The sequence below is a fragment of the Chiroxiphia lanceolata genome, chromosome 7, assembly GCF_009829145.1.
Source record: "Chiroxiphia lanceolata isolate bChiLan1 chromosome 7, bChiLan1.pri, whole genome shotgun sequence".
In the NCBI taxonomy this organism is placed as follows: Eukaryota; Metazoa; Chordata; class Aves; order Passeriformes; family Pipridae; genus Chiroxiphia; species Chiroxiphia lanceolata.
This window is the reverse complement of record NC_045643.1, coordinates 19,446,992-19,468,286: the sequence shown is the minus strand read 5'-3', so window position 1 is coordinate 19,468,286 and position 21,295 is coordinate 19,446,992. Positions and strand designations below refer to the sequence as shown.

At 39.5% G+C, this 21,295-nt stretch overlaps 1 protein-coding gene and 1 long non-coding RNA gene across 21 annotated transcripts in view; one reads left to right on the top strand and one right to left on the bottom strand.

The window, feature by feature from the left end:
• Window positions 1–339: 339 nt before the first annotated feature.
• On the bottom strand, window positions 340–8,319 carry LOC116789465. 2 transcript variants are annotated; one of them, XR_004358039.1, is made up of 4 exons: window positions 8,219–8,278; window positions 7,529–7,707; window positions 6,256–6,460; window positions 340–539 (listed from the first exon to the last, which is right to left on the bottom strand). It is a non-coding gene; the product is annotated as an uncharacterized LOC116789465 (long non-coding RNA). The 2 variants fall into 2 exon arrangements; XR_004358040.1 differs by lacking the exon at window positions 7,529–7,707 and having other exon boundaries at window positions 8,219–8,319.
• The window catches only part of MYO3B (myosin IIIB), a 201,511-nt gene continuing 187,901 nt past the window's right edge, over window positions 7,686–21,295 (top strand). For 14 of the 19 annotated variants that reach the window (XR_004358038.1, XM_032693338.1, XM_032693342.1 and 11 more), the window contains exons 1-5: window positions 8,327–8,432; window positions 8,838–8,956; window positions 10,704–10,815; window positions 14,248–14,313; window positions 14,520–14,559. Coding sequence is in view for 18 of the 19 variants with exons in the window: in XM_032693338.1 (XP_032549229.1) it covers window positions 14,307–14,313; window positions 14,520–14,559 (47 nt within the window). In the remaining variant the exon portion in view is untranslated. Of the gene's footprint in view, window positions 7,744–8,326; window positions 8,453–8,837; window positions 8,957–10,703; window positions 10,816–14,247; window positions 14,314–14,519; window positions 14,560–21,295 lie in introns of those variants that run through there. The other 5 variants (XM_032693340.1, XM_032693335.1, XM_032693336.1 and 2 more) reach the window with 5 other exon arrangements.

Here is a 21,295-nt window from a genome sequence, read left to right as displayed (position 1 = left end):
GTCCTGCTTTTTACTTTCTTTTCTCAGAGGTGGGGGTAGTGATGAATGAAGCCTGCCTGAGCATTAGCATGGATAAGAATGAAATTATGCTGTTTGCAAAGTAAGAAACCTACAGGAATGAGCTGACCCAGTATGTGGAGGTTCACTGCTGTGAATTATGAGGATATGAGGAAGTGCACTTAACGAGAGGAGGCTGTCTCTGTGTGACAGTTTGTGTTGTTTGTTTTTGTTTGAGTAAGATTGCTCACTGCAGTCAGTGAGATCCACGCTGCTGGGCTGAAGGCCACACTGCATGAATGTCCTTTTGGGAGGGCACAGTGCCTGAAGTCCCTACTCACGTGTTTTCTCAGATGCACAGTTGTTTCCCTGCAAATTCTCGTACTCTGAGAAGAGTTCCAGCTCCTGCAAGTTCAGCCTTTTGACTTCCCCAGCCTCTTCTCTTCCTGCAATGTCCTTTTACTGCACTTGTCATCTTGCTCGGTTGTGTGAGGTTATCAGTTGCTGCGAATTGATGTCCTTAAGCAGGAAAAGCATATTCTCTGTGAAGTCAAACACTTCATGAATTCTTAGCTGTAGAGATGGGCCAGAGTATTTTACCGAATTAAAAATCCTTTCAATTGATAAGTTTTAATTTTTTCTGTTACTCACTGTATCATTTGTACTTTCCTACCACTAACACAATTCCAGAAATTTAATGCCATATGCTTTAAATATTGCAATTCGTTGAAATACTACTGAGAAAGCAAAAGTTAATCTTGTTAAATAAAAGTTTCAAAAAGCTACGTTTACTACCCTAAAACATGTCTTTCACAATGTATGCTTTTGCATGGTACAGGAAAATATGGGGGAAAAAATCCCACTCTTTTGAAAAACATTTTAAGTTTAGCTCTGAGTTCCAGTTAAAATGTCTGAAAATGAGCTTTTCTTTAAGTACCATTATGTGCAAAGCCATTTCCTGTAATTCTGTCATTTGATGTAGAGCAGGCTGGTCTGAATTTGTGAAAATCGGGAGCTGGTTCTGTGGAAACCCCTCACATCACTGAATGATTTACTACCCTTTTGTCTTTATCCCTTGTATGTACCACATGGATGTCTAACCTTTCCATTTCCACTGAGTATGGAAACAATGTTTGAAGAACTGCAGCTAATGGGTTTCTTTTTCCTTCTTCCATTACCTACTGTCATGGAGCAGGAATTTTCTGGAAGAAAACTTTTCCTGTGAAATCGAACTCCGTCAGGCTATTTCTTATGCTGCCCATAATGTCTGTGTTAATTGAGCTAATTGAGCTACTGGAATGGGTTACATCACTTGTTATTTAATACATTTCCTATCATAGGATGGCTTGTTACTACTGAATTTTATAAGAATTTTGATTGAAATCAGTTATACTGAGCTTATTCTTCATGATTGGATTTTTTTTTATTTTTAGTGTTTCCAAAAAAAAAAAAAAAAAGGCAAAATACTTTTCAGAGATTAGAACTGGAAAAAACAAGTAATCTCCATGCCCAACACTTAGAAAAACTATTGTTAAAATATTTACTGTCTCTATACTATGGCCTTAAATCTGGTGACCAAATGTGTATGGGTCCCATTTTAATGTAGAACGGAACTGAAGCATTTGCCAAATCAGAACAACATGTTCTGGGGCATTACTTGTTAAGTACTGGCAAATACCTAAAGCAGATAATGAACCTTTGCCTGTTTTTTAGTTGACAGGGAATATCCTTTGCACCTGGCTGTTGAAGCTGCTAAGTCAGTTTGCTGTGAGAAGTGTTATTTTCTGTTTCTTTGAAAAGCTGGAGCTCTCTTCTTTCATGCCTTTGTTGTCTCCATGTTGTATATGCAACTACTTTGTTTCTTTAGTATTGCACAACAAAAGAAGCGTAAACCAGCTGGAGAGTCCTCTGCAACTGTACAGCAATACTTTTCAAATAAGATTGCATTTTCTCAGAGTACTTCATGCAGAGATAGCCAGGGGGTACAGCTTGAAAACTAGTTTGTAGAGACTGTGGCTGCTTTCTTGCTCTGTATTGCTGGTCATTTTAGATTTGTTACACATAATTTGAAAACTTAATACTAACTTTGCATTTTTTCAAAGTACCTCCACAGACCTTAAGAGATACTGTCTGTGTTCTAGGACAATTTTCTGTTGTTCTCAAGAGAGTTTAGTGTGGAGCTGCCGTTTTAATCTCAGCTCTGCAATGAGGTATTTGGTGAGAACTGCTCATGTAAATGAGACATGCAGGTTTTGTTAAACTAAGCTTTTCAGGGCAGCTGAAGGAAATGTTAACAATTTTTTCATTTAGGTTCTCTAGCTGTCTGCTTTATCCTGTTGGTTTTGTCTCAACTTTTGTAAGCTCCTTTAAGACAGGAACACCTTGTGTTTGGATCAGTAAGTAAATCTTAAGTGCTGCTCTAATGTTAGATCAACTGGTATTAGAGCAAATCCAGGTAGCAGGATCTTCCATCATCAAAGAAATATATATGTGCACACAAGACTTAAGCCAGGTACGGCCCTTTTCATGCTTTCTGCATGTTTTCAGACTTTGCTTCCTTTAACCTCAAATGTCCCTTGTCACACAGATATGTTGGCAGTAATCAAAATCAACAGGAAATTAAAATGGGGTTGTTTCTCATAGTCAGCCATGACTCTGGACATAATAATCCCTCCTCAGTATCTCTACATCATCTTTTTTGTCCTACCAGAAGCTGCTTTCTCAAGAAACAAGTACTTTCTGAGCATTAAAGAGGCTTATTGCCTTTCGTGAGTCTAGTGCAGTATTTGTACAACTAATACTTTGCAGTAGATGACTGATGTAATTCAAATAACCTTCAAATAACCTGGTTACTCAGAAATGGCTCCTACTTCCACTTTACCCCTACTTGGATTGGGTATTTTTAGTTAAATAATAGCAAGATTTCATACAGAAAATTTTCCTTATACAAGGAAAAGAGTATTTAAAAAAAATTAGAAGGGTGCTATTTTAGCAACACTTCTTTCACAGACTGGTATTCTTTCCGGTTTAATTCTGAGCAAAATTAGGAACCATTAATCAGATTATTGCATATAATTTTACAATTCTTATCTGTCTAAAGAAACAAGTAAGAAATCCAAAGCAATCTGAAGCTAAGGTACTGAGTAACGCTGCTCTTCCGTGGGAGGATATTTCCAAGAATGCGGCAATACATTTTTTTCACTCAATGCTGCAGAGCTGTGTTGCATCTTGTCCTCAGAAACATATGTCAAAAGACATGTTAACGTGTGTGAATGCCAACAAGGTGGTTCCCCTAGCAACAATAAATAGCCCACTCAAGTGATTTACCCTTGTAAGTGTGTGGCAGGAAAGATGGATTTTGAACACTAAGGGAACTCATTACATGTAAGAAGAAAAACAGCAAATAATAAAATAGAATCATCCTAGCCAGCATTGCTGTTTATTAGAATTGTATACAGCATAATTATAGGGAATTTGCATAAGATATCCTTAACATGAAATATCATCTCATTTTACTCTTTCCTTCTACAGCTTTTAATTTTCTGCACTATGGGGGCGGGGAAGGTTGTATCTGGGAAGAGATAAGGAGAAGGCACTTTGGTTCTTTGGATAAGTTCATCTTCCAAACTTATTATAAGTATGTCCTACATACTTACTCAGACCTAGCATTTGAGTGTTACAGGCCATTCAGTGGTTCAGATGTTCATCCACTAAGGATAAATGCATAGGTTTAAACATAATAACAGGCACATAATGTGATTCTTAGGGATGTTCCACACAGAGCTAAGAGTTGGACTCTATGATCTTTGTGGGTCCCATCCAACTCAGAATATTCTGTGATAATAATAATTTTAAAATAATAATTAGCTATGGGATGTACAAAGCAAGAGTAAGGATTACTCTAGGGAGCATCACACTCCAGCTCTGCAGAATAAAGAGTAAGCTGATGATATATGGGTAACCAGACTTGTGTTAAGGGAGAGCTGTACACAAGGTACCACTGACTGGTGCACATCACTTGCTAGACTCTGTGTGGCTCTTTCTCTTGGAATTAGTATCTAGAGTATACAATGCATAGGCTCTTCTGTGTGTATTTTTGTTGTTGGCTTTTAAGTCCTTTGAGTCACCTTTCCTCTGGAGTTTGGAGCTGGGAATGAATCCAATATAATTCCAACTCACTGTGGTTCAGCAATGCTATTTACATTTCAGTGCTATTGCTACATCAGGCATTCTATCTCCCCCCTTCTGTTTCCAGGTGTCTGCCTGAGGTCTGCAGTTTGTGCTTATGATTTGTAAGGGCTGGACTGTGGTTATGTACCTCGCACTTTAGTCTTGGCTAGCATTGTTATATTGTTGCACTGCTTCTCTGCTCTTTCCCAGCGGTAGTGTAATTATTCTTTAATGCTGCCCTGCTACCTACACAGTTTTGCTGAACTTCTCTAGTCCTTATCTGAGTACTCTGCAGCTGCTGGCTTCTTCTTTAAATCACCTTTGAATATATGCATAAAGCTCCAATATTCTTCTCATTGCTTCCTTTGATTTCAGAGGCAGTGGAACCCACTCTTATGTTAACATTGCTGGTATTTAATTTCCTTCATTGCTGAACAATTTTTGAATGGAAGTGTTCTCTCCTTTTCAGTCCCCTTTGCTGTTTTTTGTTCTATCCATGCTGTAAAACTCCTCAGTTGCTTTGCCCTTGCTGTCCTCAGTATTCAGGTAATGCAGTAGTTTTGTATTCAGGATTTTTCTACTAGTGCAAGAGAAGAAAACTAAATGTCTCAGCTAGAGCAATGATGTTTGTATGCACAGAAACATTAAAGCCAGAAGCTGTCATTTCAGATGTCAGTCTAAAAACCTAACTGCAATAAGACCTTGGCTACCAAACCCCTTACACACAGTCTGTTTTCTTCAAGATGGTGGCAACCCTTAAATAAGGTGCATTTCCATTTATTTAAAAGCTAAGAAAGGAAAACGAGAGCAGCACCTATGTGACCTGATAGCATAAGACAATATGAAACAATACACCACAACTTGGATACTTAGAGTTCACAGTGCTGTATCTATATTTGCATACAAATATAGATAAATTCAAAACTGCCTGAAGATTTTCACGAAAGTAGTATGCATTTCAGCAGTGTCCTTAAATTCTTCAGCAACTGTTTTTCCCTTCCAGCAAACCTGTTTAGTATTATTACATTAAATTCTGATTCACCCGTGTTTATGATGTGTGTAGCTTAATGCAATCATGCATTCTTGTAATCATAAGTCCATCTCCGGACAAAGAAGAATGCACACAGGATGAACGGGTATTTTAAAAGCATGAAGTCCTCCTAACTTTTAAAGGAATTTACTGTAGTGAATGTTTGTGTATATCCATTTAAATAAAGAGATTTTAAGATTTCAAATCAGGGTAAGACAGTGCATCTCAACTTTTAATTACAGATAGAGTAGGTTATTTTATAATATGTTTTAAGAATAAAATCCCTCTATTTATAATTTGTTGTTACATGTTTCTCTATAAGTCAGTATTGTATGACAATTTAAACAGGAGCAGATTCCCCAAAAAACCTACTTAATGTTCAGCCACTGAACACTTTCACGGAATACGCTTTGGATAAGCTCATCAGTTAAATACTGTAGACTATTTGCTGCCTATGAAATATTTTGTTTCCATTCAATTCTTGAGGCTATAGCATTTTATAACATTTCACTTAATAATAGCTTTTCACCTTCTGGCATCTACCATGGCCATAAAAACGACAAATTATTTAATTTTCAAATGCATTCTAAGAGTAGGAATGGCTTGCACTAGTGCAGCCATTGTATAATGGGTCTGTCATTACTGCACATGTAATCAGAAGCACTACAACAATTAAGAATTGTTTTTTTCTGCCTGAGATTTGCAAGCAATGATAAAAAGTAATAGCTGTACCTAAATATGGCTTGTTTTGGTTTGGCTTCAGAATAAGCAATGTTCATGTAAGTTGTAGTTTAGGATGGACAACACTTCCTATGACTGCAAACAGTAACATTAACCTTTATAACATTACAAAAATGAAAGGATTATGTGCTTTGGTATTTATTCCTGCTGAAATTGAGAAGTTAAGATAAGGGGGGTTGGGTTGGGTTTGGGTTGTGTTGGGTTTTTTTTAATCTTAAATTGCAATAAATTCGCTGCCTTTTCAAATTCTGCATTATGCTATTTCTGCAATCCAGGGATGACTCTACTGGCAAGTTGTGAGTTTCAGTTGTACTTACAAAGCCACTGCAATGAAAATTGCTGCACCATTGCAAGACTGTTGTGTGTTTGGAAATCCAGTGTGGGATATGAAGTCTATAACCATAGCACTCGTGTAGCTCCAACAGTTTTGTTACCCATTGTGACTGTACCCTGACTGTAAACAAGGTATGTTGAACAGGCTGGCAGGGTCTGGAAAAGCAATTCTAGCTGGACTGCAAGGACCTAGTGAAAAGGGAGAAATAAACCATCAGCATCAGAACAAAACAAGTAGGTACAGGGAGATAAATAAAGCAGATTAAAATATGAGTTTTTGTAACAGAACTCCCGAGCCAAGATAATTTAGTGATAACTGAGGAAATTCCAGTGGTTCAAAAACCAACATAAGAATCTGTGAGAAATCTGAGAATACTCAGAGCTTCTAGATTCTGATTATCAAAGAATTCTTGGGTATCCTGAGAAATACATGCAGAATACTACATCTAGATGTTATGTTTGCTTGAATCTAGGTGCTTCTTACATAACTTCATAAAAAAAAGTATTGATGCTTTAGAACCTTATGCACAATCCTGTTAGACAAGCCTGTTAATGGTGATGTATGTCTATATTATTATTTGCTGTCTGTATTTGAATTTGTTGTTACAGTGTTTATATAATCCTGTGTACTACAGGGCTATTCACTTAAGAGTTCGACTCGATGGTACTTATGGGTCCCTTCCAATTTAGAATATTCTGTGATTCTGTGATTTTACAATTGCAGACAACAAGAGAAAATAATGGCTTATGATGAAGACTTTGTATACTCCAGTGTACAAAAAATTCAACAAAACAATAGTGTGAAATGGAGCATTGCGCAGCAAAACTTCTGGAGACTGTTGTATCACCTCAAATTCTAATGCTGTCATGGGCTAAATTCTGAGAAAATGCTTAGGATTTACATTTCCTGCTGACCATCTGAATCAAGGTTTGACATCAGTTATTTTCAGTTTTGATAAAGGATTATCTTGATATAATTTACTATAATGTGGATGGTAGGGAAAAAAAGTGTGCCCATAAGATTACAAAGCACAGAGTTCACTAATCAAGAGAAAGGTAAAATAAATTACTGTACTTTGGTCATAATGATAACAATTCACTGTTAGAAACTTAACACTGGTAGATCAATAGGTAAAGGTAGTGCTGAGTTTTGCAGAGAAAATGCCATTGCTCCTCAGTCTTTAAAGTTTGCATCTTAAATAATTACAAAAAGATCTACGGATAAAAATATTTTTTTTAATTATAAGGATTACTTACAGACTACTGTTAAATATAGATAAGAACCGATGCTTTCATATTTGAAGTGGTACTGGATGCTGTGGAGTGAGTCACCCTCGCTAAGCTGATAAATACAGCAGTTGCTCTCTTTGTAACAGATTGTATGAGATGGGTACAGTTACAACCTCCATGGAAAAGCAGAGGGTGGTCCTGATGAGCTGGAAAAACGCAGAGAGATTGCTGCAGAAAACTGAGTGAGAAAGAGCCCCTGTGATGTGCTCACAAGGAAAAAAGCATGGGCATATTGAGCAAAGGAACGGCCTCCCCTTTTACTAAGATTTTTTTGTAAACAAAGGAAAGTGTCTAAGAGAAATACCTATCTGAGTTTCTTCTCATCAGGCAACCACAACCAATCTGAGAAATGGTTATAACCAAGCTCAAAGACTAATGGGTACAAAGGAGAAGTCCAGAGCTGGGACATCTCCTCCCCATTCACACCCAAAGGGGGAAGAAATGCTTTATAAAATAATTTCCTTCACCGGGACCCCTTTCTCAGAGCACAGGTGGAGCTGCGCTCGCAATTCACTGTTCTCCACGGCGAACTGAATGCACAGAGGCAGGCGACTGAGGCGTTTAGTCCCAGTGATGCTGCTAGCTATACACATCTACGCATTGGTTTTATCTCTGTAAAAGCTCATTGAACATTACTCTTTCACGGTGTTAACCGACCTCTCCCGAACGCCCCCGGCCCTGCCCCCGCTCACCTCACCCGGAGCCGCCGGGCCGCGACCGCTCTGAGGGACCGGCGCGCGCCGCCTCACGGGACCGAGCACCGCCCCGGCACAGCAGGGGCCGCCGCCGCCTCAGCGCTCGGCTCGGGGGGGTGGCGAGCGGCCGGGATCCCAGCTCCTCAGCTGTGCGGAGACAGAACACTGTCTCTGAGGTGTGCTCGGCTCACGCCAGGTCTCCGGCCCTGCGGATCCGGCCCGCCGCCGGGTGGGATGGGGGTCGCGCCTCAAAACCGTGAGGGGCTTCGAAATGGCGCTCGCCATTTGCCTTGCAGCCGTCTGGCGCTCAGAGCCGGGCAGGGCTTGTCATCGCTCTGAGGGAGTCGGTGCTGGCAGGGCTTGTCGCTGGCGCCGGGAGCTTGCCGTAGCCCCAGCGAAGTCTGCTCTCAGCCCCGGGGATTGCGGCGGGGAGGGGAGGCGGCCTCTACCCCGCTGAGGTGGGTCCTGGGCTGCCCGGGGCCGCTGGTGCAGCGCCATTGCAAGCACTGCTGCTGAGGCTGTGCGGGTACCCAGCCTCCGCAGGGGCTGACCCGCTGTACCTGTTTTTCCAAAATCCATAGGTAAGCAACACTCAGGGTAAAAAATCTCCATGATTAAAAATGGCAGAAGATACTACAAGGCAAGAAGTAAGTGGGCATGACACGGGATTCAGGCCCTGAATAACTGAAGAAAAGTCTCTGTAAGTTTCCCTAAATACCGAGCTAGATCTGACTCTAGTGTACAATACTTCTTTAAGCGACCTTTAGTAACCAGTGAACCATAATGTACATTGCGAATACTATAACACTTGACAAATGCCTTTAAGCAAATGTAGTGTCCTTTTCTTCCTTCCTCGTGCACAGAGGTATGCTATATTAGCAAAAGAAAGGAAAAGGTACTGTTATCCATAGAGGATACTACACACAAATTGAGATGAGGCTAACTTAAAATGTCTTTCTCGTTGTTTCTCTGAAGCAGTGCATCTATTTTTGTGAATACAAAATGGTTTTTAGTTTTCTCTTTTAAAAGCTAGGTTTTCTCTCTTCATTCTTCCCTTCAAAAGCAACACTGGAATTTCAGTTTCATTGCACTGAAAGCCAAAGATCAGTGTTTTGAAGTATTTTGAAATTATTAGGTGGGAAACTATGTTCTTGTACAGAAATTTCAGGTAGTATGATGTGTAGTAATAGTGGTCACTGTCAGAAAGTCAGATGCAGTTACTGAGTTCTTTTCTGGCAAAAGCAGTGACTTGGATGTATCTTAACCTACTGTGGTGTCTTGTAGAATGTGTTCTGAAAATACAAAGAGTTCATTTTCTAGACCCGTTTTATACCCTCAAATTGAAGTCCAGCTCATTCTTAATGTGCAATTGCAAACTATAATGCAGTTAATTTTCTAACCTTATATCCTTTAATCCTCAAGTGTTAAATCCAAATTGGTGTTAATTATTGATATTGTAGCACAAAAAGTAAAAACAGAAGAGTTCACCCAAGTTTTATTCAAAAAATAAAAATGTGACTTGAACCAAGCTGAGCTATTTTTCTCTTGGGCTGAGATTTTCATGTGGTAATCTGGCTAGAAGTCAAGGTGGATATGGATTTCTAAAAGCCATTTCACACCCTTTTAAAAATGAAAAGTCAGTTTAAGTGCAAATTGATTGTTTTAGATACAGGGAAAATATGAACTTCTGTGCTGGTATTTCCTGCTTCTTGGTGTTCCACAGTTAGGAGGCTTTAGGAACATTATCTGCAGCACTACAGTTATGCACATAGGAGAGAGGGCCACACTGATTCCTTCCTTGGCATTATGTGCTGCCCTTGATGGATGTGCAGAGTAAGTGATTTATCCGGTACCATCCAAAATCCTTAATTAGAAGAAATATTGTACCTGTATTATTGACTTTCTTACTACAAGGAGGAGAGATTTAGTGAGCAGTGCTCTGGCTGTTTAGTTGCTTTAAGAGCTGCCAGGACCAGTTTCGCAGTGTTTTTGCCAAATGCATTCACAATAAAAAGTTCATTGGACAAAGACAATGATTCTTGCTGTGCTAATGCCTGGAGAGGCTCACTAACAAGGGACTCCTGAGTGCAGGCTTGTCTGGGGAGGAGACACATTTTGTGTCACGAAAACAGAAGTTACTGTCTTTACCAGCCTTCTGCCACTGAGGAAGTGGAAGAGAGGGGAGTAATGAATAAAGTGCTGATTCACTGTGCAGTGGTGTGAGAGTAATCAAAGAACATTCATATGTAGGAAAGGGGTTTGAAGTCCTGAAAATTATCATAATGTTTTGCTTTTGTTCTTCTTAAGGATTTGGTTGATGGTTTTTGTTGTTTGGAGTTTTTTTAACCTTGCCCTAGTTTTAAGTTGTCATCTGAATGCACTTTGTGAGATATGCTGTGTGTTTATAGCTTCTCTTTCGTTAGTTCTTACAAAGTTACCTTCCTTAGAAATGAATTCTAGTAATCCAAGGAAATACAAGAGAGGAGAGCCTGTGGATCAGCAACAGAAAAGGAGAAGGGGGAAAAAAGCCTCATACAAACCCTGAGCATAACTGGCAAGGTGAGCCTGAAACTTTTTACCAGTCTACTTTATGGCTCAACTTCAGTAACATAGAGACAGAGAACAGAAAGGTATCTTGGGCTTGATTGTTTTAGGGAAGTTGGAAGTGCTCTGCAGCTGCAGGAACAATCAGCACTTCATTCAGTAGGAATGTTTTTGTTTTTGTTACTGTTTAATTCCTTTTCATCAGTTTGAACAGAACTATACTGCAGCAGAATAAGCAAGCTGCAATGTATGTGGCAATCATCCAAGACACAAGTTCAGAATGGGCATTTCTAGTAAAGACTCCTGCATTAGAAATGAAAATATGGAGCCATATTCCTCACAGTGCTAACCTGAGAAATCAAACATGAGGACTCATTTGCTGTGGTGGCTTATTTCTGTGCTGTTTGATAAAGCCATGAGCTCCTAAAATGGGGAGATAGGAAGAAGGTAAGGGAGCTGCATCAGGAAGTGCACGGTGAAGGTGTTGGTTACCAAGGAGTTACAGTGTGCAGCTGAGGAAGGCACCTGTTCTTCTGTTTGTGGGCAGTGGGTTGACTGCACTGCAGGTAGAACTGGAGACAGATGAATGAAATGCATGAAACCAGTCTCCTGCTAGTGCCTTCCTGACTTGTCCTGCCTTTTGTTCATCTTTCACCTCTTTGCCCAGCCCTTGGTTTGGCAGTTGGATGCGTGACGTAAATAGTGAGGAGAGGGTGGTTTGTCTGGAGTGATGAGATGTGCCTGGTCTGTGTGGTACTTCAGCAAGAAGAAACCCCACAAAGAACTTGATGCAGCATTAGCAGAGCGAGGCCTCGTGATTAACGTGCCACATCAGAAATCCAGAAAATAATTTGAGAAACTGCTGTTGTTTAATGGTGCAAAATTGCTGCAGGGAATTTTTCCCTTTCTGGGGAAGAGAAGTTCTCTGAATAATGCATTGTGTAAGGCCGTATATGCTTTCCTTGTCCCAAAGCTGAAGAGCTGGATGGCTGTGTCTGTAATGTTGCTGCTCTGGGATAAATGTCTGACCATGTAGGGCTGAGCTTTTCCATCTGAATGCTGCACAGTAGGCAAGAAGCTCTGCTGAACACAGCTGAGAAGCGGCCTGTGGGAATGGCACATGATGAGGGGGGAGGGATTATGACATTTTTCATTCTTGGCTGCTGTTTTGTAGGGAACAAGGCGTGTCAGTAGCTTCTTGCTGGCTGGTCCTCTTTTTCTCTACTCCTCATCTAGTTGTTTCTTCCTCAGACATGGACTGTACCCTGCTGTGAGGAGAGGGAGTACTGTTTGTATGTGGAAAAAGGAGACGTTTGCAGAACTGCATGTGTGAAAACAGTAGACTAAGCTAATTTTACAATATTTCTTATGAAATAGATGAAAATTCAGGAAAACTAATTAATCTCCTGGCATGGCATGCTATGAATTAATAAAAGGAGTCACTTTTAGTAGTAAAACATGTATGAGATTCAAATGTCTCAGAATAAGGGAAGAGTTAAATCTAGCCCACAGTATTTGCATCTTTCTCCTCTGCCCTTGTAGCCACTACTTTCTTGGTCAGAATATCAAGAGAAAGTATACGGGTGTGGAAGATGGATCTCAGTTTGCCTGCTTATCTCTGATGTCATTATAGTTGATGAGAATTAAAGTTGCTGGAGTCACTTTTCTTTTCCTTCCCTTCTTCCTGTGCTGATGGTAACATATGGACTGTGGAGAGAGGTGCGTTCTGTGTGCTGTGCTGGTGAATGTGTTCAGCCCACTTGAAATAACAGCATAATTACTGCTGTCAGTCTATTCAGGCAGCTGTTTTTCTAACATTCTGCATGTACACTGTATTTTTTGGTTTTGCATGGACCTGGCTCACTTTACACACTTTCCATGATTCTCAAGAAAATTCCATCTCCTTCAGTCTCATGTCATTACTGTATCAGAAACAATAGGGAATCATTTACCTCTCCAATTCACAGAGCAATGCTTCCACTAACCCCTGGAGATTTCTGTGGTAAGCTGCTGGAAACAGTTGAAAGGGATATAATTTCTAGAGGGGTCACTGTTCATGGCTGAAAGCTTCAACAATATATTAAGCTGGGCATTTTGGTGAAAAAAACCAAAAGATCCGCTTGTATTTAATCTGAGCTGAATTATTATTCCCACATTGTGTTCAATGTCTGAAAATAGTGTATTAAATAGCAAGGTCAACTCTGTAAAGCAGAGAGCACCTCACTTAATAAATAAACACTGTTTGCCTTGTAGTTACGTGGAACTAATATTAATCCTAGTATTTCAGAAACTAATTGTGCATATTCCTTTGTGTCTAATTGTGAGAACCAGCCACTTCACTGCCCAAGATTCAAACCTAGAGTTGAGAATAAGGTTTAAGACAAAAAGGTGAATTCCAAGTAGGGGAAGGTACTTGAGTGAAGTATGGAAGTTAAGGCTCTCGGTCCCAGTTTCACAGAGGCACCATGCAGACAAAGAGTTTCTGATATGTACTTTTCCTGAGTGATGGTCCCCTTCAGGCTCCATATGCTGGTCCTACTTTCTCATTGTTGTGAATGTCAGTGTAAATGTCCAATTTCAATGTGGATATTCACATTTGAATACTTAAGATGAGTCCTGTGTCTCCCACCCCTAAAATTAGGAACCCAGCGTCTAAATGGAGCACTGTGAAGTGACTGAACTGATAAAGTGATTTTCTGAACGCTGTCCTAATCATTAGTGTCTGCTGCGTGGCATTGCAAGTAATGATAAGAATTCTGCAGAACAGAATACAGAGGAACTAGAGAATTCTCTCTCGAGAGGAAAAATTGATGTCAGTTTCCCCTTTCATCCTGGCAAGGTTTCTTACCTTCGTTGGTACTTTCTAATTGCTATCAGCAGTATCAAAGACACAAAGCTATGTAAAAGTAGTTCCAGCCTTTGCCCAGTTATCCGTAGATTTCACTCCTGCTGTGCTGTGCCATATTCAAAGTTAATTGGATGACCCAATTTTCAACCTGAAATACAGTATGAACTTAGAGACTGTATCAGTGCAATTATAAGTTGCTTGAAGAGCACATCTGCAGTGTTGGGCACAAAAATCTGGAGACCAAAACAGTGTTGGAAGCACATAAGCAGTTAACGAATGAAAAGAGAGTTGACCAGTGGAATGGGAATGTATAAAAGAACCATATGTTAAAAGCCAGATATTTCCATTTTACTGAAATTGTACATTGTAAAAGACTGGTATGAAGGCAGTTTAAGGGACAGTGTTCATCATTCTCCTACATTGCAATAAAGCATCATCCTTCTTTCTAAATGCCATTTAGTGTTCAAAATGGATTGATTGAGCTAAGTTCCCTTTACAAACTAAATCAGACTGTAAGCTTTGAATTTCTGTTTCATTCATCATGTGCATTTGAGGCCTCCTCATGTTCTTGTTAATAATTCAGCCTTTACCTATTCTAGGTTTATTGCTCAGAGAGACAGTACCTTTTGCTGAGCTGAGCATATGGCTAACAGGAGCTATGTCAGGTAGGGAATGCAACCTTTAATTTTTCTCCTTGTCTTTTGTTGTTAGTCAGCTTTGGAATAGAACTGTAATGCAGTCAGTCGGGTTTGTATATGTCAACAACTGTTACCTTGGGTAGCCTTTTACTTTGAAATAGCTGGAGAAATGCCAGAGATCTCAAGTGTCTTGAAGACTGTCAAGCTTTTGCTTTTTCTGTTTGTTTTTTCAGCAGCTGAGAACACAACAAGTCCTGAATCAAACTGGATTAGGTAAGAAAGAGTTTTTAAATGTCACCATTTATGGCACCCTGGAGAAAAAACAGATGTGGTTTTCTGACTCCCTTCCTGCAAAATAGACAAGTCCTTGTCTCATTCTGCTAACATGTCATAATTGTCTTACAGATGGTCAGCTAGTAGCTGGGAACTGTTGCTCTGCTTGGAGCTGTATTTCTTAATCTTTTTATTTTTTTCTTTCTCAAGTAATGAAATTAAGCTATTGAGCTAGGCAAAATAGCTGACTCCTGATTTCATCTTAATGCCAGGAATACTGTGAAAGAAAGTTACTGAGAAGGTGTAATTAAAAATAACAATTACTGACTGTTGTTATTTTGCAGTAGGGCCTTCATACATTTGTAACAGCACAGCTGTATTTGACAGGTGTTAGCTCCATTCACGAACATTGCCTAAGGGTTGAACTGCCCTGGTGATTGTGGGCCTGTTCAGCCATTTCTCCTTCTACTGTGGTGCAGGAACTACTGGCTAGAGAGTGACTTTTGAACTGAGCGGTACATGGCATGATGAAATACAAATCCCTGTGACTGGTAAAATTCTTAGGTATATTTTTTAGTCTCATTTTCAGTCTCGTTTCAGAAAGAAAATTTGGTGCTTGTTTTCTACAGGCCTTACTCGTTGGCTTCTTTCAAAAGTGTGATTGTTATAAAGCATACCTTAAAAGCTGTTAGTCTCGAGTTACGAGTTTGTAGTCTTGATGGTTATGATGTGATGCAGTGCCTACAGTATTGGAGGAGGAATAAGCTTTTACAACCTTCATACTATAAGAAAGAATGGATTGTGATGAGTGCAGCCTGTACTGCTTTCATTACAACTCCTGTCTGAAGAATTGACTCATGGTATACTTTTTCCTGCTTGGGTTCTTTGCCAAAAAAATAAAATGGTAGCTCTCTTTCTCACCAGGATTCATGGCTCTGTCAGTGTCAACCTATTGTGAAATGGAACCTGGGGATTTCATTATCCAAAATTTTAAAAAGAAAAATCAGTTCACTGAAAATATTAATACTGTAGGTAACAGGTTCCAGCTAAGGATTTACATATTGTAAGTGTTAGCTCTTTAAAAAAACCCAGAAGTTCTTGCAGGAGTTCTTATGTGTATGCGTGTGTAGTAACAAGAGTAGCTCTTTTTCAGTCATTGTGATAATGGAGCTAATGACAAGACAGTTGGCACTGTCGCACTAAGGTGATCTTCACCCTTGCAAGACAAAATATAGTTAGATTAGCACATTTTTTGCAGAGATACGCAGTTATCCTTGTGTATAAAAGATTTGACTCCTGTTAGCCAGCAGATGCCCGTGTCCTTGACAAAGCTGTAGAATGCACGTTGATTGATCTGTACTATATGCCACAGTTTCTTCTCCAAAATGCGTTGTGACTTGAAAATATATAAATGTTTTGGGACTAGGTGGAAGATCTTGTGGAGTGTTGTGGTACCTACTCTGGTAAGGCTGCCCTAAGCCCCAAGTATATCAGTTTATCATAGTACCAAGTCAACCTCTGTTCTGTCCTTGATGCAGTTCCAGCTCCACAATGGAGGCTGTACTGAACTCGTAGGTATGCAATTGTGCCTTATCTTTGCTGCCTTCCCAGCCTTTCCTCTTTCTTGGACTCAGCTGTGCAAGTCTCAAATAGAGCTTTTTAACTGCAGTGCTGCATCTTGTTCCAGGGGTTCTGTTTTCTATGGCTTTCAGGAGAGAGAAGTTTTTTTCAGAACAGTTTTTTAGCAGGACTCTGTGTCAGTAATATAAAGAATACTGTAAATGTTTTGGTAAAGACTTTATAATATTCTGCAGTGCAGGAGGTATCCTGCAAAGGAGGAGGGTGCTTTTTTTACTGTGGGCTGCTTAAGTACAGCTGTAAGGTGGACACTTAATAGAGATTTGAGATTCATATGGAAATGGTGTGCTGTATATAAAAATAGGCTGGGCTCTTATTTAGGTATCAGAAGGTAGAGGCATCTCTGGCACTTTTTTGTGGATAATAAAGGAAAATATAGAAATATTTAGGAAACATTTGTTCCTGGCATTGAAATCTGAAACAACAAAATGCTGCTTAAAACAGTTTGAAAGAGTGCTGTCTCTGGTCTTTATGATTTCCTGGGTGGGCATAGAACTAGAAGAGTGACGCTGATCCCGAAAGGAACCTTGTCTTTACATTTGACTACTGCTTGGAAAAAAGCAAAATCCCATCCATTGTTTCATAAATATTTTCCTGCACAAGCAGAATTTTGCTGAACTCTGCCTGGTGGAGAGTTTCCTGATTCATGACAGTGTTCTCTGCTACTTCTACCCTCAGCTTAGGCATTGTGCAAATGTCACAGAAAGAGGGAAATGGTTAATGATAGTCCAGCTGTAAGAATAATTTGTTCTCTTATTCTTTGGTGACCAATGCTGTTGACAGTTCTCATCTCTTCCATGGTCTTCCTACTTCTGCTATCCTCTGTTGTCCAGCTTAGCATGAACTGAAGGGTAGAAGGGTGGTTAATTTGGGCCTGAAAGACAGGCAGGACTGGAGGTTTCAGTAACTCTTCTCTCTTGCAGATCTTTCCTTACGATAAACAGAGAGAAAATGGAAATGGAGAATAGCTTAGTGTGGTACAATGATTTTCAGAGAAAAGGTTACCTGTAGGGTTAAGAAGGCCTGAGGGTCATTCCTCTGAACATACCAAGGCTCGGGCAGGTGGTAGAAAATTATTTGCTTGCAAATGATTAGCAGCTCACCATATATTTTGCAGGATCTGTCACCTTACTAAGGCATTTGTTTTAAAAACCATTTTAAACAGCTGTTCTTCAGCACAGGTGATTTTTTTATTTAGAAAAAGGAGAAATTATTGGAAAGTTCCCCATCCCTGTTATTGCATACTTTTTAATACTGTAGGATTAGCCAGAAAAACCTGGAGGCATAGGGAGAGCAGAAGCTGTTCCCTTCAGGTTCCTTCAGGTTTCTGATCTCTGAATATATTAGCTGGACATTCTGGATGTAACTAGTGTTCACTGACCTCCTCTCTGCCATGGGACAATGCTGTTATGTTGTGGTACATCCATACAGCTTGTCACTGAGCTATTTGTTACACCATTCTATTTGCTCTACCGAATTGCTATAAAATGTGTCCTGAAAAAGAAATAAATTAAAAGCCTTATTTCTGATATTGAAAGAATGCAATATTGCTGTTGATAATTTTCCTGGATGTATGGGGAATAAACTCAGTCTGAGTGTGTGAAGTAGGAGGCTTTGTGAAAGATGTAGAGTGGGATGGCAGTTTTCATGTCTCCTTGTATATTTTTTACACTGTATTTTAGACCCACTGGAGGTATGAATGATAGATGTGATTAATTCCACCTCACTTGAAAGAAGAGGGCATGTTTGGTGCACATCATGTTGTCTTCACTTGTTCTCTCATCGTTTCTGTGAATAGTAACATGGATGATCTTTAAAATTTGTGTGTAGCCTGTGAAATGGATACAAAGACCTGTCAGACTACCTTTTCTAATACATTTTCTTCTGAGGAAACAAACCTAACATAAATGTCACTTGCAGTATGAGCAACTGCAGCAGGTGGAGCATTGAATTAATGGTTCTGAGAGGCAAGCCAGGACAGATTATGAGATAAATACAGTAGATATGGTACATAATTCAACATTTTTTTCATTATTAAAAATGAATTCAAGGAAAAATAGTGCATCTTCAAAAAGTTAGAGTATTTGTAAATGGCATATCTTTTGTGCTTTTTGAAAAGTCTTAAAAAAATCATTTAAACTATATTTATAGGGAAAATCCCCCATTAGTTTAATTAGAAGGATATTTTTCAGCTCTTGGTCTTACATTCTCTTGTAATGCACATTTTGAATGTGCTGAAAGGTAAGGAATTTGCTTATAAGATATACTTGGTATGATGCCTCAGGTTTTGTGGCAAGGCACTGTTTCAGTGAAAAATTATTATAAAACTAAACTGATTGCTGTATTGAAAATTATATATATTCATCAAATGCAGAGAAAGGACTAGTGTTAGAGTAAGTGACTCGAGTTTAACATCTGATAATATATAGGAAGGTGATGTGAGTGTAGCTCCCTTTCAGGTGTTTGTTTCATAGTTACAGAAGAAATTTATATGCTGGCAGAAGATTTGGAGGCTCTGCAGAAGTCAGCTAACAATAAACTAAAGGAATATTTTGGTGACTCATGTTAGTAGGCTAAGTTGCTTCTCACTAGTGATAGTTTGGCCTCTTTCCAGTTTCAAGAGTGAAGGACTATGACAACTGGCTAATAATATATGTTGTAATACAGAGAAACCAGCTGGTTTAATAGCTGGGCAAAAGGTGGTGTCATGGTGATTTCTGATGGCTTGAGGTTGTGCAACTGAGAGCTTCACAGGATTCAGAGGCACTGCTGAGAAAATGTTTCACGTTCCCTCATAGCAGCGAACTGGCTGCTGTGAAATGAACGCCTTTTTTTTGACCAATCCGCTAAAAGGCCTTTGGAATAGAAAATTCATCCGCTGTCTGAGCTGGAAGGTGAGTGCTCTTTGTAACAGACTAAAAGACTGGGAATGAAACATGTACAAGAAACACCAAAGAATGCAATTTAGAGTACTTGTTAAATCAGATAATGTGCTTTCAGCTGTAAACAGTTGTGGTGATGAACGCACACCCCACTTCCCCCTTCATAAATTAGGGTGGTCTTTCCAGGAGTAAAAGTCTGTGTCCAGGGGCACATTCTTTGCAATCTGATTAACTCCACAAGAACTAAAAGGGAGAAAACATCATTTTGGCCTTCGGGGTATATTGTGGACAAGAGGGCTGCAGTGGTGCCACTTTCTCAAGGTACGATTTTTGGTAGAGCTATCTTAAGGTTTCTTTGTATTTGCCTCCACATGCTGCAGTCATTCCTCCTGATTCCTAGCAAGGTGTTCCTGAAGTGCAAAATCATGAGGTGGCTGTAGCTGCCAAATACTAGTAAGTTCCAGTTTTCAGAGAGTTCTCTGGAGAAAATTAATCTTTCTCTTATGATTGGCAGTATCAGCTCGGTCTGACATCTGATTACCCTGCTGCTAATGCGTGCTCAAACCTGAATATTGCACCAGTTTCTGTTCTACTCTTAGGTGCATTTTACCATGAGCTGAATGGATAAAGGGAATGTTAGCCACATGGGAAGGAAGGACTACAAGCAGCTGCTCAGGGAGCAGTGACAGAAGCTCTGATAACAAGCACGTGAGGCAGGAAGAAGGTAGTATAATCTTAAATGAAAATGAAACTGGAACCCCCCTGGGACTGAGAGCCAGCAGTCAGCACTGCACAGTAAAGCAGTGCGAGGCTTGCAAATGAGGTGTTTGAAAGTCAGGAAGCTGGCAGTAGAGGACCTTCAGGACCTGCTGAAGCAGCTGGAGCCAGCAATCAACACCGCAGTGCTTCGAGGGTCAATAAATTATTTTTTTTTTTTACTTGTTGGGGCTCTGGAGGTGGTGTTTGCCTTAATTACCATTGTCACTCAGAGGCACAGAGGGAAGAAATTCGCTGCACACAAGTGTTTCTAGAGCTGTAAAAAGTCATGCTATACTTCTGAAACAGGTCTATTTCTATCTTCCACATTCTTCCCCACTCCAGTAGCAAGCTCTTAACAGTAAGGTACCATTCCTGGAGCTTTCACCTTTCTCGTTCTTTTCATCATCCACTTGGTTACTGTCTCCATGTTCACTGTCTTTCATAAGAGGGACCATGATCATTGTGGTGTTGTCATGTGTTCCCACAGTTACCCACAGGCTCATTGTACTTTTAAAGAGGGTTGGAGAATAAGTTTAGTGTTTTCCTCTAAAAATTCTGCTTTTTGTCATGCTTTCTTCTCTATTCTGAATGCAGTCAGTTACAGATACATAATCTACCTGTCCTAAATTAAATAATTAAGGGTCAGAAAATTAATGGAAAAATTACATGGTTATGTTTCTGTCTGTATATCATTGTGGCAGCACTCCATGCACTACTTGAAGTCACACCAGTGTCATAGTCACAAGAAGTTGCATGAATTGCTGCTGCTGGGACTATTTTTTCTGAGGAATGTCATGAACATAATGCTACTACTAAGAGAAATCTATTATACTCAATTTTTAATAGTTGTCAGGTAGCCTATGGTGTAGTTTTCATTCTTTATTTAATCTGATTTTTCTGAGTCTTAACAGTGGTACATCTGAAAAGATGCAGAAAGCTTTGTAGTAGTGTGAAGTTCTAATGGTGAAAATTTCTGTAAATTTTGGATGGTGCAAGTATATAAACCTTATTGGTCTGCCTGAAATATGGAGTCATCTTTCAAAGTAAATTTGAAATTCTCCTGTACTTTTGTACAGGAAAGGGAAATTATTAGGATTGGTTCAGGAGACATTCAGAATTGAAGGAAAGATCTTTTCTGGTCCTTTACTGAACAGAAGTGAAAAGGCTATATTCCTCCTTATTAAAGTCTTGATGACAAATGAGTATGAATATTTCATTAGCCGGAAGAATACTTTGTTATTGTTCAGACTTAGTCTTATGCTTTTATGAACTCCAGAGACAACAAATACAAATCAGAATAATTTTATAATTTGCGGCAAAGACTAATTTTGTTAAGCAGTACATAGTAAATTGCCAGAATTTTGCAGGAGCTGTTTATGTAATAGAAAGAAGAAAATAATTAAATTTGAAAATAGTTTTTGGGAGAGAGGAATTTTAAAAGCAGGCCCTGAAACCAG